Here is a 17,564-nt window from a genome sequence, read left to right on the forward strand (position 1 = left end):
GAGGCGAGGAAGTAGGTGCAGGGCCACACGTGCCTCTTGCACGTCTGAAAGAGGCTCAGGGTTGGGACACATGGCCAGGGTCGGACTTGCTTTTCCAAACCCCGCGTCTCTGCTTTTGTTTCGAAGGGATATTTAGCTAAGCCCCAGCAAGAAGCAGCAGGAAAAGAATAAAGCCGAGAGGAGAAAAATAAAAAGGTCGTGTCTCGGAGCTCGTCCTGCAACTACAGAAAACGGGCGTCTTTATCTGATGATGGATTCATCCTGTCCTCTCTGCATTTAGCATGATCAGGTGTACTTAGTCCTGCCCGGTCTCGAAAACAAAGTGTAGCACGCTTCTCCCTCGTTCCGCACGTTACAGAGGAGACGGCTCGGGGCCAGTCTTTGGCTCGCCTCGTATTTTTCATGTTTAGCGAAGCTGGGAGGGCTTAGCAAATAACTCGCTATAAACAGATCTGATCGCTGCCCTCCCGTATGATTTCAAGCCACTGAAATCATCCCCAGCCTCGTGCTCACATTAAGGAAAGCGCTGGAGGGATAATCGTCGGGAGAGGGAAAGGCCGAGAATCACCCTCGTCTCCCCCGCAGAGCTTCAGTACCCCGAAGGAGGAGCAGGGTCTGCTCCGTTTCCTGCTCTCAAGTTTAAGGGAAGGCGAGGAAAGAGCCCTTCAGGATGCCGAGCTCTGGGGATGGCTTTGAGTGCTGGGCTCTGCACCATGCAGTGAGCAAGCATCGTCACGGGGAAAGAAGGGAGGGACGGAGAGGACGCGGGACTCGGAGAGGCGAAGAGTCAAGGCGCCTCCTGTTCGGTTTCTGCGGCTGGGAGGGCTCGGTGAGTGCCTAGTGTCCACGGGAACACAGCCCACCGCAGAGCTGACGGGAGACCTCCTGTATGGACCCCGCAAAGAGGGGCCAAGCAGGGCTCCCTCCCCGTGGAGAATCTCGGTGCGCCCGGGGCCCTCGGAGCCCTTCGGAGCAGCGGTACACGCAGAGCGGAGCTCCCCCCGCCCAGGGCCCGCGGCTGCCCCCTAGCGCCCACCGCAGCACACTGCGCTCTCCGCCCTCCGGGCAGCGGCTCCCTCCTCGGAGGACAAGCGCTTTCCCCTTCGGGGAGCGTGAGCCGCGCTCGCCGCTGCTTCTGAGCTCCGTTGAGCTTCCCGTCAAACCTGTATGCTCCGCTGGCTGCTGTGCGCGACGTGGTGAGGGGGGAGAGGAGCATCCATCCTAGAGACACCAGCCGGCAGAGAGAAGGTCAGAAGAGGAAGGGGACCAGCTCCTTATAAAGCTCCACCAAACCAAACCAAACCAAACCAAACCGCTTGCTATCCAGGAAACTGGACAGTATTTCCCCCCTCACTGCAGTGGCATTACCCTTCTTTTGACATTAGACCCTTGCCTTTAATTTGCAGGGAGGAGGCAAAGATTCAGGAGCTGCAGTAGGACCGCAGCAGAAGTTTGTTTTGGGACACTTTCAGGCATTTTTTTTTCCAGCAGAACAAAAAGTATTGAGTTATTAAGCAATAGCCTACAGGTTTCTGCGGAGCAGACAGCTTTGATGTTTTCACTGGATCCATTATTTATTACTCTGGATTGAACCATCTGCCCTCAAGCACATTTCACTCTGTTTATTTATGCCACAAGCACCACTAATGGAGCATCTCAGGAAGAAATACTGTAACTCAGCACGGAGTGAGGGTATCTTCAACTTGAAGGCTCAAAATGCATAGCAAATATTAGTTTAGCCTCCCAACACGTGTGCAATGTAGTCTCCTATGTCTTGTTTCATAGCAAAGGAAACTGAGGCAAAGCAGAGTTCTGCAACTTGCTGAAAGGTGTCAAAGAAACAGAAAGTAAAAAACGTTTTTAGATTTCCTTTGATTAACCAACGAGCAAAACTCTTCCTGCAGGAACAATACCAAAGGAACAGACAATAATGACTCAAACCAGATGAAAAATGGACCAAAATGGCCTTGCTGATGCATACTTTGTTGTTTTCTATGAAGCTGTAGCAAAACAGTCCAGGAAATAGGAAATCCTCTCTATTTGTTTTAATTCTCAGCTGCAGACACATTGCACTTGATTATTTTTTTTAACTAAAGAGAACTAAAACACCTTCTGCCCCCCCAACCTTCCAGCGTCCATTAAACCTCCCCAGGCCACCCAGAGATCTCCCTTGACAACCCACTCATCATCTACCGCAACGTCCTCATAAACCACAAAGATGACATTCACACTTCAGCTAATCCATCTCCCCCCAAGGCAAGCAGAGAGTAGAGTGAAGCCCTTTGAGTCAGGACTTTGCCGGTTTAAAGAAGGAAAAAAAGCAGTTTCTCTTCCTGCCAGCATGTGATGCTGGTAAGCAAAATCATTAAACCAATGGTGATGCTCACCACCTCAATTGTGCTGTTACTCTATGGACATATATTTTAACCCTGAAGTCCAGTTTAACCACACTGTTTCTCTGTAGGAATTAAGCCCCATAGAAATAAGCCCCTGCAAAAGCATGTATCACCTTTAGTGGAGTCAGAACAACTGGCTCCCACACAGAAGTCAGCAACACACCTGCATCCAAGATCTTCAGAAATCCAGCACATCCCTGAGCCACTTCTGCAACAGTTATTAAACACCAAAATGATGCTTTCCCAACACCAATAATATGCAACCTGCAGCCTTCATGCAGCCCATACAGTAAATTCAGCCACTTCACTTTTCCTTCTAGCAGGGTTCATGTTGCTGAACACAAACCAGGAGTGCCACAGCTTGGATCGGTTGTCTCAACAGCAGCAGTAATCCTTTCCCAACCAACGTTTTCCCAGAGCCCTTCTGCCTTGCATGCCAACATGCAGGAATGCACTAACTCCGAGAGAGAGATGGGTTTAGTTGTTCACATCCAGTGCATACATAGACAGTAACCCCTGAGCTTCTTGAGAAATGTTCTTGGTATGATGGGGAGGAGCTTTCTGTGCATCAAAACTAGAGTTAAACCATGGCCCTTTGAGGTGCCTTGTCCACGTGGATTCCACATATGCCCCAGGAATGTATGACTGGATTCTTTGAAGAGACAAAGCCATTGAAGCTCAGCATTAACTTTTGCATACCTTCCTTCCTGTTGCAAGAAAAAAGTATAACCTATATTTAAGAGCAGTAATATCAGGACTAACTTCCTGATCAGAACAGATGGAAGGCAGGACACACAGCACATATGGATAACAAGTCCTGAAGAACCACAGCTACTATAAGGTAAATACCCACCTTCCCCCCCCCCCCGATATCCACACAAGTTCAGTTTGGGGGTTTGCAAGCACTTATGTCAGTGACAGAAAGCTGATGAAGGTTGCCTAAAAAGAATGGATTCCATACTGCCACTCATCATTTACATTTGGCCCAAAACCCTAAGACAAAATTGCTCCTTCCCACCCCCCCATTCTTGCTGTAGGAACATCTGCCAGGCAGGCAGTGAAGAAATAAGTGTGGGCAGAGCATAAGTGTGGGCAGAGCATAAGTGTGGGCAGAGCAAGCCCCAGCCCACTCAGAAACATCTTTCTTGGCTTGAGCTCTCAAGAGGCACTTAGTGAGATATTTATTATCCAGCAAACCCCATGAAGAGTCTTGAAATGCATTTGAACAACTGTTTCCAGTCACAATAAAAACTCAGTCTCACAGCATTCAACATACAAGATATGGACTACTGGAGTACTGCGTCCAGCTCTGGGGCCCCCAACAGAAGAAGGATGTGGACCTGTTGGAGCAAGTCCAGAGGGGGCCATGAAGATGATTCATAGGAGAGGTCTGGAGCAGCTCTGCTCTGGAGTTGGGCTGAGAGAGCTGGGCTTATCCAGCCTGCAGAAGAGAAGGCTCTGGGGAGACCTTATTGAGGCCTTTCTAAACCTTAAGGCTGTCTACAGGAGAGCTGCTGAGGGACTTTTTAGAAGAGCCTGTAGGGACAGGACAAGGAGGAATGGCTTTAACCTGCCAGAGGGGAGATGTAGATCGGATATAAGAAGCTCTTCCCTGTGAGGGTGCTGAGGCGCTGGCACAGGTTGGCCAGAGAAGATGTGGCTGCCCCATCCTCGGCAGTGTTCAAGGCCAGGCTGAATGGCACTTGGAGCAACTTGCTCTAGTGGAAGGTGTCCCTGCCCATGGCAGGAGGTTGAAACTGGATGAGCTTTAAGGTCCCTTCCAACCCAAACCATTCTATGAGTCTAAGATTTTACTTTACTCAGAGAGGGATGTGGTTTAGGGAAGGAAACATGAAGGTGATTGAAGCCAGAAAGCACCTACACCAGAAATGCTGGGTAATGCCAGAGAGTAGCCTAATTTTGGTAAGTTTTGTCTGTACTAAGCTTAACAATATGTTTCTATAAATCCTGGGGCATCAGGAAAGAAGTTTTGACCAAAGGTAGTAGAGAACATACATTCAATGTTTTTAACAGAAGTTTCATTATTTCACATCAATGGATGACAATGAAGACACACAACAATGAAGACATGCCTCAGAAATCAGACCCATCAGAGAGTCATAAATCCAACAGCATGTGGGATGAGTTACACTGTCCATGCAGGATCCTGCCTACGCTTTGTATGACCTGAAGTCTCTTCCTGAACTGCAAGCATCTGCTTTCAGAATGGTTTAAAACCAAGAGAGATCTGGTACCACCTTGCTCTGCCCACAAGCTGTTGCTTCCCACCTATAAGGGTTGACCCATTATCCCTTCAGATTAGGCTCATACTATCTTTCCATTTGTTGTATTGAGGCTTACTTAGGTGAGATGGCTCGCTTAGCTCCACCATCACATATATTATTCTTGCAGCTATTACTGACAAGTTTATGGAAATTAGACAGTCCAGTATAGTTTTCCTGGCAAGAACAGACATCATCTTTCCTGAACAGAAAACCTTTTCCACTAGACTCTCTGTGCCAGCTTGATAGACTATTTCTCTCTGCAAAGCAATCAATCAGTCGTAAGCAAACAGGTAGGCAGCATCTCATTTGAGTGAACTCAAATGCAGAGATATTAGTAAAGGTGAAAGGCCCATCTGTTGTTTTGAACCTACCTGGACTACTGAAAGAGCATGCTCATTAGATTCAAGACTCAGACCCACATGGGTCCATACTGTTGCTATTACCAGAACCACACACAGGCCCTTTCTGAGCTTTGTCATGATCCTTGAGCCATACGAAATAGAATGTGCATTACAGCAGTAATGAAAAAAATAAATGAGTCATTCAGAATGGATCTCTGCCTCTTACTGATCCTTACTTCTTTTACAGCAGCTACTGAAATTGGTGGTGTAGTGAATCAAAATAAGGTGGTTTGGGAAATGCCCATTTTGGAAAAAACATCCAAAGGCTTTGGATCTGAGGATTCGGTTTGGCTTTGGCTAATGGTTTTTAGACAGATTTCTGCTGACACAAACACCTAGCAAACTGTAGAGACCAGAAAAGTTAGACTCCTGTTTTAGTACAGTCATAGAATCACAGAATGGTTTGGATTGGAAAAGACCTTAAGATATCCAGTTCCAACCCCCTGCCATGGGCAGGGACATCTCACACTAGACCATGTCGCCCAAGGCTTTGTCCAACCTGGCCTTGCCAGGGGTGGAGCGTTTACCAGTTTTCTGGGCAACCTGTGACAGCACCTCACTGCCCTCACAGTCAAGAACTTCTTTCTTACATCTAATCTGAACTTCCCCTGCTTAAGTTTGAACCCTCACCCGTTTTACAATCACAACAGTTCCTGATGAAAAGTCCCTCTCCAGCATCCTTGTAGACCCCATTCAGCTACTGGAAGCTGCTATGAGGTCTCCACACAGTTTCTCTTCTCCAGGCTGAACAGCCCCAACTTTCTCAGCCTATGTCCATACAGGAGGTGCTCCAGCCCCTGATCAGCCTCGTGGCCTCTCTGGACTTGCTCCAACAGCTCCATGTTCTTCTTATGTTGAGGACACCAGAACTGCACACAGTGCTGCAAGTGGATCTCATGAGAGCAGCGCAGATGGGCAGGATAACCTCCTTCGACCTGCTGGTCATGCTTCTTTTGATGCAATCTAGGATATGGTTGTCATCAACAAATCTGATACAGAGTTCCTACAGAAGCTGACATAAAGGCTTTTGCCAGCAGTATTTACTGCTGTACTGTTGTCAGGATCATGAGGACCCCCACCAAGGATAAGAAAATATTTGCTTTGATAACCTATAGTCCCATTTCAGACAGTCCCCAAGGGCTCCATTTCACTGTCCTTCCTTAGATTTTCAGCTCACCCACATGAACTCCCTTAACCTTGAATGGAGATAACCATAATCCTGCCAAGGAGTTTTGCTCAAACTCTTTGTAGATAAACACACACTGAATCAGAAGTATGCACAAGGCCTTCTGGAGACTCTAAGAGCCCAGATCATCATGTTTGAAAACTAAGGATACTTAAACCACACCTTTAAAAGTTACGAATTCCATTATAATGTACAACATACACTCCAGTTACTTGAGGTAGGGATGTATGCTGGAGCAGTGCCAGAGTTAATTTATAATGTCAATTATCATCTCTGCTGAAGAAAACATTGTTCCTGTATCTAAAATTCGTAGTAAATTCTGTACTCTAAAGAGGGAGCACAGAAGTGAGACTATCGCCATCTTCCAGTAAGTGATGACTTCCTACAAACCATGAGCCACTAAGATAAATGTCTCAAGTGTATACATGTTCTAGTGAGATCTTAAAAAGTCATTCATTGCAGAGCTGACGTTTATCTCTCGAGGTAAGTGGATCTCTTCAGTTACCTGGAGATGCTAGATCTGATACTGCAGATCCCAATGACTGTATATGTACTTCAGATGCATGAAACATACAAGAATGGGAAAAGGAAGAGATTTCAAGACTAAGACACAAATTACTGCACATATTCAAGGAAAAGTATCACTGAAGAAAAGGAACCTGAGACAAGAGAGCAACGCATCAAGGGGTAAGGTTACCTTCCCAGCTTCCAATGCTTCTTTCGTCAACTCAGAAAGATGTGATTGGATCTGTTTCCCACCCAGTCCTTCAAGAACACTTTACAATGACTTCCACAGCGCCACAGGGCATGTCTGCACTAGCATTGCCACTGGGATCAGGAGTGTGCTTTTGCAGAAACTTCCCACCGTCCCCACTAACTGCGTTTCAGCAGGCCTCACACGTTGCATCATTCAGCAATGGAACATGAACATGCATTTCAGAAGTGCACCTACTTCACTCCAAATGTAAACAAACAGTAAATCACTAGCACACTGGACTAGAATTAGTGTGAAACAAATCCTTCTGAGATACACAGCATCAAGCCTTCTCAACAACTGTTCTCTAATGATCATGGTTGTTAGCAGAATAGGACTATTTTACCGGGCAGATGCAGCTTTCATTTTGAGAATTCCTCTGCAAGAGCTACTAAAATAAAAAGCTATGTCAACAGTCAGTAGGTGAATATATTCATTTTTCACACGTTTAACTGTCCTGAGAAGGAAAACCAGGAATGTTTCCTTACTTGAAGGAAACAGGTTAGGCAAGTAAGAGCTGTTTGACTGACAGGGGAAAGGGAAACCCCTACTGTATTACTGAATTTAAAAGAGATAAATTAGTAAATTTGGCTGAAACACTGATCAATATGCAATGTATGAAACGCCTACCTTAAAAAAGGGCTTTTTTGAAGTTTTTCTTCCTGCTTCACCTACATGATTCCCTGGAAAAATCTAACAGTTTTGAAAAGTCTGCTCAGAACAGTTTGGGTAACAAGTCAGAAATACCTGTTGATGTCATCCTCCCCTCCTTCCTTTTATAAAATATTGTACTGAAGACACACAAATACTCCTATTCCATTTTTACTGCAAAGAAGGTGTTGAACATCAACCCTGTGCATTAGGTGGGAGTATCAGAAGTATAAAGACACCTTGAAAGTATGATTTGTCTTTTGAGTATATGCTCCTATCTTTTTCACTAACAAAGAAGAACAGGTAGAAATTGGATACTCATGTTAAAGATTTGCAGTACCTCCATGAGCACCATGTTAGCTTCTCTTAAGGAACCTATTGTGAGACCTTTGCAGAAATCAATCCATGTTAAAGAAAGAATGTCACAGCAAACCCTTTATGCCAAGTCAGTAAGCAGCAGTAACCACGTGCCTGAAGTTTTGTCGTAGTTTCCATGCAGACTATTACAGCTGTTAAAACAGTGACAAAAGTGTTGTAAAACTACCTAAATATGCAGTTACAACTGTGTCGTTTCCTAATCTGCTGCAGTTAATGTGAACCCAGGGCCTGTTCTTGAATATACTTATTCTTTCTAAAGGATATTACTTTGGGCTTGCCTATACCAAGTTTGGTTTCCCATCATTCTGTCTCCACCCATTCTGCTCCTCTAGTCTTTAACTTTAAAAACTGCGTCATCAGCAAGTTCTTGCATGGCAATTGTCTCCTTCAGAGAGAACTAACAAATAAATACAGGGTCTCAGTACAGACCTGCAGACACTCAGCCCACAACTTCTTGTTTTGCAACATTAAGTAGTTCTGTCTGAATCACCTCACAATGATAAGTGACTTTTAAGTGAATTTTAAAACTACATAGCTTATCTGTTTTTTAAACAAACAACTGCATTACACAGACACATCCTCCCACCCCCAGTTTTACTGAGTCATATAAGACTGAAATCCTTCATGACAAACGTCATAGGCATACAATGGTTATGAGATGCCAGAGTACAGGATTAGCTCAATTTACACTACAGTACAGCAATTTCAGACACAGCACCATTAAGAACAATGACACACTTAAATATGCTGGCACAGGACCAGTAGGACTTTAGTTACCTTTTAACATGTACTACTACCCCCTCTTTGGAAGAGGCTGTCTCCTTTTGACAATTTCCCTTTGCCACATATTCCCCAACAAATGCCATGATCCGTGGGTCCTGGTCTTACCTCTTGTGAGGCTTAAGAGCAGTGCAGTCTAACACCATTCTCCTATCACTGAGTTTTCTTGAGGCTCAGTAGTGAAAGTTCATAAAGACATATTTACTCCCATTCAGGCTCTGACAGCACAACTTTCTAAATAAATAATTTTATATGTTTTACAGAAAGGTCTCTGACTTTGCAACCTAAGATTTCTTTCACACAGAATTACATCCTTTCCCCCTGTACCTGTTCTAAAGGATGCTGAACTGCAAATCCTGGTGCTCCCTGCTAAACTAAACACCAGGTGAAACAGCAGCAGCTGAAGCACATGTCCTTTCTCACTAAGTACCTTAGACCTGATCAGCAGGACGGCACAGGTGGCAGAAGTGAAATTTAAGTCCACTCTCTGTGTTCTTTGGAGTAACTATCAAAGGGAGCATCTAGTACAGTAGTTACAGTGAGGTTTCGAGTATGGAAATCTGTGTAACACACTTCATACCATCTAGATGCAGATACAAAATCACACTGAGTTTGAAGACGAAACAGGGAGAAGCAGTAAGTTCTCTCTTCATCACCTGGGCTTTTATTCTGGTTATCCAAGAACACATTCCACCACCATATCAAAGCTGCGTAACTACCAATGGGATGAGCTGTGTGTTTCTAATGAGCTCACATGCACAGGTAAGGATATTTTTCAGAAGATGACAGATCTTCCTGCTAGATTCTTATCACCTCACCTGTACTTCAGCTTCTTGCAGCTGCCAATGGAAAAATGAAAACCCTATTTGGGCAACCTTATATTTTGGTTTTGCATGATTTCTCCATGAATTGTGATTCCTCCTGCCCTCCCTCTTTGACTATCCAGACAAGCTTAATGCTGGTCCCATTGGAAATGTGGTTTTGTGCACATTTTTTAATGCAAACACCTTCAATGTTCTACTTGGATTTTCCAGGGGAAAAAAGCTTTTGTTTCAAACCAAAATTATTAAGAAGATACAAATATCAAAATGCGTGTCCCAGGAAACAAAAGTCCTTGTGATTACTCATCAGAGTCTACTGAAATCCCACCAGTCTTCTTATTTCTTGATAGATGGGGGCAGCCAGTTCTTTGGCTTTCACTGCTCCATCCTCTAAAACCTTCATCAGATGAGATTTGTCTTCCTGGAGTTTCTTGATTTCATTCCTGATAGGTGCAAATTTTTGAATCACTGACTCTGCTACTACCATTTTGTAGTGAGCAGTGTCCAGACCAACAGATTGGTGCAGTACCTCTTCAATGCTAAGCCCCGTCACTGCAGCATGGATGGACACCAAGTTGGAGACACCAGGGCGAGTGGCTGGATCGTAGGTCACCTCCGAGGTGAAGTCAGTCACGGCTTTGCGGAATTTCAGCACTATGTCGTCAGGGCTGTCTGCTATGTTCACAGTGGCCAACTTCTGCGGGTCTGACTTGGACATCTTCACTGCTGGGTCTCTGAGGGATTTTATTTTCTTTGTTGAACCTTAAGAAAAAAGAAAAAGGAATAATTACGAACAATTCTGAACACACCAAGACAATGTTTTCCGATGACAACTGCTAAAAGAACACTTTGCAGCAGCATGATCACAGAATCAACTGTGTTGGAAAAGACCTTTAAGATCATCAAGTCCATCCCTTCCCCAGCACTGCCAAGGCCACAACTAACCCATGCCACTGAGGGCCTCGTCTATACATTTTGTGAACACTTCCAGGTATGGTGACTCCAGCACTGCCCTGGGCAGCCTGTTCCAATGCCTGACCAGCACCCCATGGGCAAGCCCTCCTTGCTTAAAAATGAGTTGTGAGCACAATCACATATATTCCTATTTAGTCCATATGCCCTCTCTGTCCTCCTAAGCTACCTTTCTCCTCCCATAAACTAAATGTAAACCTAGATGCATTTCTCCCCTCTTGGTAAGCAGAAACTCTGCTGGGACAGCTCCTAATATTTTCTGTGGCTACATAGTGATTTTCCTCAAAAACTGTCTCCTCCCTTGTATTTCTGGCTTTGGGACAAGCTACTTAGACAGCATGGACTGCACATTATTGAAGGGCTCTCTAACAGTGGAGAAACAGGTTAAATCCAGTGGTAAAAAAGAATCCCAGAACAGTTAATCTCCTTACTTGAGGAAGTTCTTTCACCCAAAATCTCTTGGTAATTCTCCTAAATTTAAATAAAGGCAGTTATTAAAAGTTCCCTAACTAAACACTAATCAGCTCTGTTAGAAGGAAAACTCTGTTCAGCTTAGAAAGGTGTGGGTATTGTACAATCTACTGAGATGTATGTGTGTACACAAAATAGCAGTATTAAGGGAATACTGCAAAGTATTTTCTGAGCATCAAACCAAACTGTTTCAGTCTTTTACCAAGAAACATAATTCATGGAGTACATGAGGTATCACTCATCTAGAAAGTACTCACATCAGTTTTTTAGACACCTAATATAGCCAACTAAGTTACTCACTCCTCATAGCCTTATGTACTCAGCGAAAGAGTAAATGCACTTCCAGGGTCCATTCAGACTGCCCCAGGAAGTGCTCTGTTCTGAATCACCTTTTGGAAGAGGCTTTCTCTTTTCTGTAAATTTGAAGGAGTCCATGTAGTCTAACTGCCTGCAGCTAGTGAGTCTGAATAGGTCCCTAACTTCACTCATCAAGGAGATTTCCATTGCTTTGCATATACTTGTGAACCTATGCAGGTATGCTTTTCATAGCGAAAGTGAAAAGTTCTTTTTTTTAAATCTTTTTCTTCAAATTGAGCTTTTTATTTCCTGGGTAACAGTTTCACCTGCACCATAAGCTACACTCAGCTCCTCACTCCAGTGCTTAGTATTGAACTGCTTATTAGAAACTGCACAGCTTGCAATACTGAGTATTCTCTGAGCTCCATTCTGAGTCTAACACCATTGTTGTCACTGAGGCTTGAAAAGTGAGAAAGGTTTATTACTGCCTGTCTTTTCTAAGGTGAGAGCTCCTTGCCCTTTTGGGGTGAAGGTCTCTGCTGTGCATTCCTCTACATTACTTACAACAAAGATGCAATGCTTCTTCCTTGACCAGTTCTTCACGTTTCTTAACAAACATGCCATTTGTGCCATCTGACTCCTCCTCACCCCCCGGCCTATGACCTAATGGCTGAGAAGATTTTCCTTGTAAATCTCTCTGAATCCAAGATCAAAACCCAAAAGTCTAAGCTCTGTAAGAGACTCTTACTGAAATATGCAAGTATATATTAAATACTTCAAAGATTTTTAGTACCTCCAAGCTGTTTAGCTGCTTAATGTAAACATCTACCACTCAGATCTTGAAGAATTCTGCTTGCTAGAGGTCTCGTCTTGTTGCTTACATGTCTGCTGAAGTAGCAACATGGAGCAGAGACCCTCCTCTTAAAAGGTTCAGTACTTGAAGAGCAAGGCTGATAGGCAGCAGCAGAGTGCATATGCCCCCCGCCCCGCCCAGGGACTAGAATATCAGACATCACATACATTCCTCTACTGGGGATTTGTAATGCCTTATGTCTATCCTGGGAGTTTAGTTTCACAGCCTCTAGTGTCTTCTTCTCAGTTTTTAATTTTCCACTCTCTTAGCATCAGTTTGCTCCCTCTTCTTGGTCCCTGAAACTATTTCTACAGTATTTAAATCCATCTTCAACCCTGAAGTTCTGTTAAGGGGTAAGGAAAAAAAAATAACCAAGACCAGCTCACTTAAAATGGCTTTGGGCACAGGAAAGAATTCTCCATATTTCTTGTTGAAATGTTGTGCTATATCTTGGGCTAGTTCCAGGTGCAGGACTTGATCTTCTCCAACGGGAACATGTGTTGACCTTTTAATAAAAGACAGATACAGGAAACTCAGCAAAGCTTTCTGGTTCTGCTAAAATGTCACTCAAGACTGTCACAGCTTCTGCCATGACTGAGGGCCAGACTGAGCCACGCAGTCCAAGTCAGATATAGGTGATGTGGCAACAAGATCCCAAACTGACTGTATCCCAGGATGAGCCTGCTTTTTGTGCTGAACAGAAGCACATCTCCAAGGGCAAAAACAGCCTTTTGTGAAAACATATACAGTGAAGATAGCAATAAGAGCAAATAATTAAATTCAGCTCAAAGAAAGGTTTTTGTATTATCTCCTGCTGTCTCTTTAGAGATCAAAGAGCATGTGTTACAGCCTGCAAACAAAGAAAGATCTGCAAAGCATAAAACACAAGCACCTTGCCTTGTTTTCTCAGGTTGAGATGTTAGTACTGTGGATTTATCAAGGGAAGGAAAGAAGAGAGCAGTTCTTCCTCATGGGTCACCACTGTGTAAGTATCATGTGGGCCAGTGCCTCTATTGCCACAAGTGTTATCATTCATAGATGAGAACTGTTAGGATCAAAGGATCAATTGATCTTCTGCATTGAACTCAATAGCTTGAATGCAGGTCTGGAGGAAAACACAATCTGCATCAGAGGACATCAGGAGGTGAAGAATCCATTACTTCCCCTGGTGATTCTTTCCCACAGTTAATCATGCTCACTAAAAATGTCTGTTTCTTTGAGATGAGGCAGACTTGAAGTCTTGCCAGCTTCTGATTACTCTCCCTTCCCCAGCTGATTTTTAACTAAGGCTTGTGGGGTATTAAGCTCTGAATCCTGGATCTGTTCCAGTGTAAGAAAGTTCACTGCACATCTTTTAAATTCCCAGAAAATTTCAGTTCAACACGGTACTCCTTCCTTCCGATCCTGAATTACTGGGCTGACATCCAGGAATCAATTTGTCCACCTTTATCCCCCACCAAACAATTAGCAAGACAACCTAAAAACAGTTACAGTAGCCAATAGGAAATCCCAGTGGCCTACAACTAACCGAAAGAAAATCAGTTACCATTATCAATATACTTTAAGCAGGTCAAAAGAAATGTTTCCATATGCCAAAATGGTTCCATATTCACAAAGTTGGCCACTAAACAGAAAACATATTATCTTTATAAATGCTTCTGCATGATTCTTTGCCTTTTTCCTTGCTGCTTTTATATATACATACATACATGTATTCCTGTCCTAGGGCTATTTTTATTCCTTTCTGCCATATATTTACCTTCTGTCCATTTTCCTGTCTCTTTAATTCTTGGTTCATCTGAATCAGTACTGTTTTGCCCACCCTCCAGTTCTTAACTCTTCTTCATGACTGCCATGCTCTTCCCGTGTTTCCATTTCTTCCTGATTCTTGTTCCCTATATTATGTTTTCATATTAAAACATTTTTTATTAGAGATATTATGCAAATTTCTTCAAAGAGATAATGTTTCTCTTTCACTGCCTTGTTTTTTGCTCTGCCTGGACAGCCTGCTGTTAATACACATGGTAGCAAACAAATCACAGGCTTCACTAAGGAATCACACGATCTTATTAGAGATAACATAGGTGGTCGATCTCAACGAAAACAAGGTGATTTCTGATAAAGTTGTCTAAATTTCATTCTTAAATACTGCTTGACAATCAAATGGGAGTCACTGATTCGAAGAGAATTTTAATGTTCAAATTCATTCTGACTTTTGCTTGCTTCCCACTAGTTTAAATTAAAAATCAAGCGAATCAGAAATACCATCTACTGGTCTTCTGACATTACTGTTTTTCCCTGCTAATGATCACTTCAGATTAAATTTCTCTAGCTGCATTTTTCTGGGTTAACAACTGGCTAATCTTGGTTACTCTGCCCTCCTAAAGTCCCTAAAGTCTTTGTAGTTTTGTATGACTTCTCTGTCCCAACAAATACTCACAACTTCAGAACAATTTCAGAAAGTACATATGCTTGGAACATAAAGATCATTAATACATAGTGCACTGTCTCTAACATTTACTTAGTGAGGCAATTTAAAATAATGCACTACAAGTTCTATCAGCTAGGCTACAAACTTTGGTATACTGAGTCACCTGTCCCTAACCAGGGTATACTTCCACCCACATGGGACACCACAAAAGAAATTGAACTAGCTCAGGTACCACAAGATGCAGTAAATTATTCACCAGTATCAACAGGCCTACATAGAATGACACACTAATATGTGTATGCTATATACAGTCAGTTTAAGTATCTCTGCAGTATACTACATAAGGCATAACTACTTAAAAAAAGGTATATGTATGTCTGTGAGCATGTAATATATATAATTAAGCATCAATGGGTTGTAATTCCCTAATAATTATTCTGAAGCTATCAGCTTTTTCTCTTTATAGCGCTGTCATTTGCTTTCAAACCAGGCTAGATTTGAACCAGCCACTTGAGAGGTAAAAAGCTGTCATCCATTTCCCATCTTCTGATCTAATCACACCCAGCTACCCCACTTCAGAAGTTAGCATGTTGACCTGACAGACATTCATTCCAATGCAGCCGAACAGACATTGCCCACGGGCTCACATTCTGCCTCTTACTTGTACAGCAAAATATCTGCTGCTTGAAGCACAGGGTAGGTCAACAACCCAACAGTTCCTTCATTATTCTGGCTGGCACGCTTCATCTGTTTGCAAAAGAAAAACAGCAGAATCATGCTTTTGGCTAATGGTATCACAGGCTGTGATTTTAATTAATTCATATCCATATCATTTTAGAAATTAATTAGAAATTAGAAATTAATTTAATTTAGAAATCAAATAGAAATTAATTCAAATCCACATTGTTTTAGGATATGTATCATTTAATTCAAGGTAGTCAGGCTACTGTTTCTAATTCTGTTCTAGTAATGGCGTATCTACTTTTTGCTTTTAACAAATAGCAGTTAAATATACTAAGCCCCTCAAAATCTTCATTTCATCATTACTATTCAAATATCTTTAGGTTTTTCTCACCCTCTGTCTTCTGTCCACATAGCGAAGTGCCTAAGGTTCAGGGGACCTAATTTGCAAAGCCTAGCACCTGTAACACCTATCTGTGGGCTTGGAAAGTCAATCCAGTTAAAGTTAGATTTAAAAGCTTAACTTTAGAACCTCAGGTTTGAAAAGGTTGGCTTTAATCTATGCCCTGCATTAACGCTGGTTGCTGTATTTAAGTTTTACTGTTTTTATTTAATTAAGAAGAAAAACAGTAAGAAAGCAAACATCTGGAGGTATTTAAGACTCCTCTGAAGTCTGCAAGCCAAACTGCTCTTAATATAGGGTTTTTTTTCTTCCTTTTTTGATACTTCTCTCTTCTGCCTTTTGGTTTTTCTGCTTACAAAATGCCAAAATAAAATACAAGGAAATTAAATGCAAGAACTCCATTGATATAGTCCTGCTGCTGATGTCCTAAGACTAAAAAGACAAACATTTGAAATTTGTAAAGGCAAACATTTAAGGTGCATTAACTTTATCACTCAGCACGTTTTTAATGTTTTTAATTTCTATAATCCTCTTCCAACATATGCTTCTTTTGCACCCTCTCCCATAAGAAGTACAGAGCCACCACTCTTCATGGTAGGAAAAGAAAAGCTGTTTATGGAACTCCTTCATCAGCAAGGCTCATGGTTTCCACTGCAATATCTTGTTGTTTTGCATTATTAAAGAAGCATTGAAATAACTCCAAGGATCTAGCAAAATCACTTTAACTAGACTGAACAAACCTCCTATTTATTACAGTTTGTGCAAGTCTCTTCAAAAAAATATTATGCTGTAGCTTCCAGAAGGAAAATGTCTACTGATAGCAGCAGACCTGGAAAGACACATATTCCTTTTTCTGCCATAGGACATAAACCTAAAGCAAGGGTAACCAAGATACAGCTGGTACTTCACAGGTAACAAGTATTTTAAGGACAGCAGTTCTACTGAATTCCCATATAATTCCACTGAACTTATGAAACTGTCCATACCTTCCACTGGGGCAAGCGTAGCAGACGTGGCACATTAGTTAAGCACCCAAGAATCCAGGCAAGTTCTGCATGCTCAGGAACCTGGAAGTACAAAGTCAGGATTGATTTTAGTCTTCTGCATTTATATGTCTATTTTCTCAAAATCAATAGAGATAAATAGTATTAGAGATCAGAAAACCATTTATTTTTGTCTTATTTTTTCAGTAAGTTGAAGTGACAGGCTAATGGAAAGTTCTGGACACTGCATGGATTGAATGCACTACAGTCAAGCAGCATACAAAGGCTCTTGATCCTATCCACTCTTTTTCTAAAAAAGAAAGAAAATGCTTTAGTAACAACAGAGTTGAACACACATGTAAACTAGCCAACTGCTGGCCACTATGCCACAACTTTTGAGATATCCCCACACTTTGAGATAACACATTAGTAGTTACAAAACCTCTTTGCCTTTCTCATTTCCAGTGCCAGTAAGTTACTCAGGCTTCATTTCTTCTGCATCAGGGCCCTGAATGCACTCATTTCCCTTAATTGTCCCTATCAGCTTCACCTGACCCCTCCACCCATATTCTCTGCCCAAGACCCCAGAAGCCCCAAGACCCATTTAAGATCAGGCCAGACTGCTCCTAATCCTTGCCTGAGCTCCACTGCACCACAAGATGTCTGCTGGTATAATTGCAGGTCCTCCACAGAAGCTTGAGCTAATGGGTCAGGGGACAAGAAGAGCTGGGCTGCTCCACGAGGCTCTGGCTGCAGACAGCCCAAAGCCAGGCAAAACCAGCGACCTCCCTGAGCAGGACAATGTCCTGCAGTATTTAATC

The 17,564-nt window shown here is 42.7% G+C and overlaps 1 protein-coding gene across 10 annotated transcripts in view; it reads right to left on the reverse strand.

The window, feature by feature from the left end:
• Positions 1–9,472: 9,472 nt before the first annotated feature.
• The window catches only part of WARS2 (tryptophanyl tRNA synthetase 2, mitochondrial), a 45,663-nt gene continuing 37,571 nt past the window's right edge, over positions 9,473–17,564 (reverse strand). For all 10 annotated transcript variants that reach the window (XM_065676183.1, XM_065676174.1, XM_065676176.1 and 7 more), the window contains 4 exons: positions 16,747–16,827; positions 15,338–15,423; positions 12,632–12,750; positions 9,473–10,414 (listed from right to left, as the gene is read on the reverse strand). In XM_065676183.1, the coding sequence (XP_065532255.1) occupies positions 9,966–10,414; positions 12,632–12,750; positions 15,338–15,423; positions 16,747–16,827 (735 nt within the window). In that variant the 3' untranslated portion in view covers positions 9,473–9,965. The remainder of the gene's footprint in view (positions 10,415–12,631; positions 12,751–15,337; positions 15,424–16,746; positions 16,828–17,564) is intronic.

Source organism: Lathamus discolor, chromosome 4 (assembly GCF_037157495.1).
Source record: "Lathamus discolor isolate bLatDis1 chromosome 4, bLatDis1.hap1, whole genome shotgun sequence".
NCBI classification, from domain to species: domain Eukaryota; kingdom Metazoa; phylum Chordata; class Aves; order Psittaciformes; family Psittacidae; genus Lathamus; species Lathamus discolor.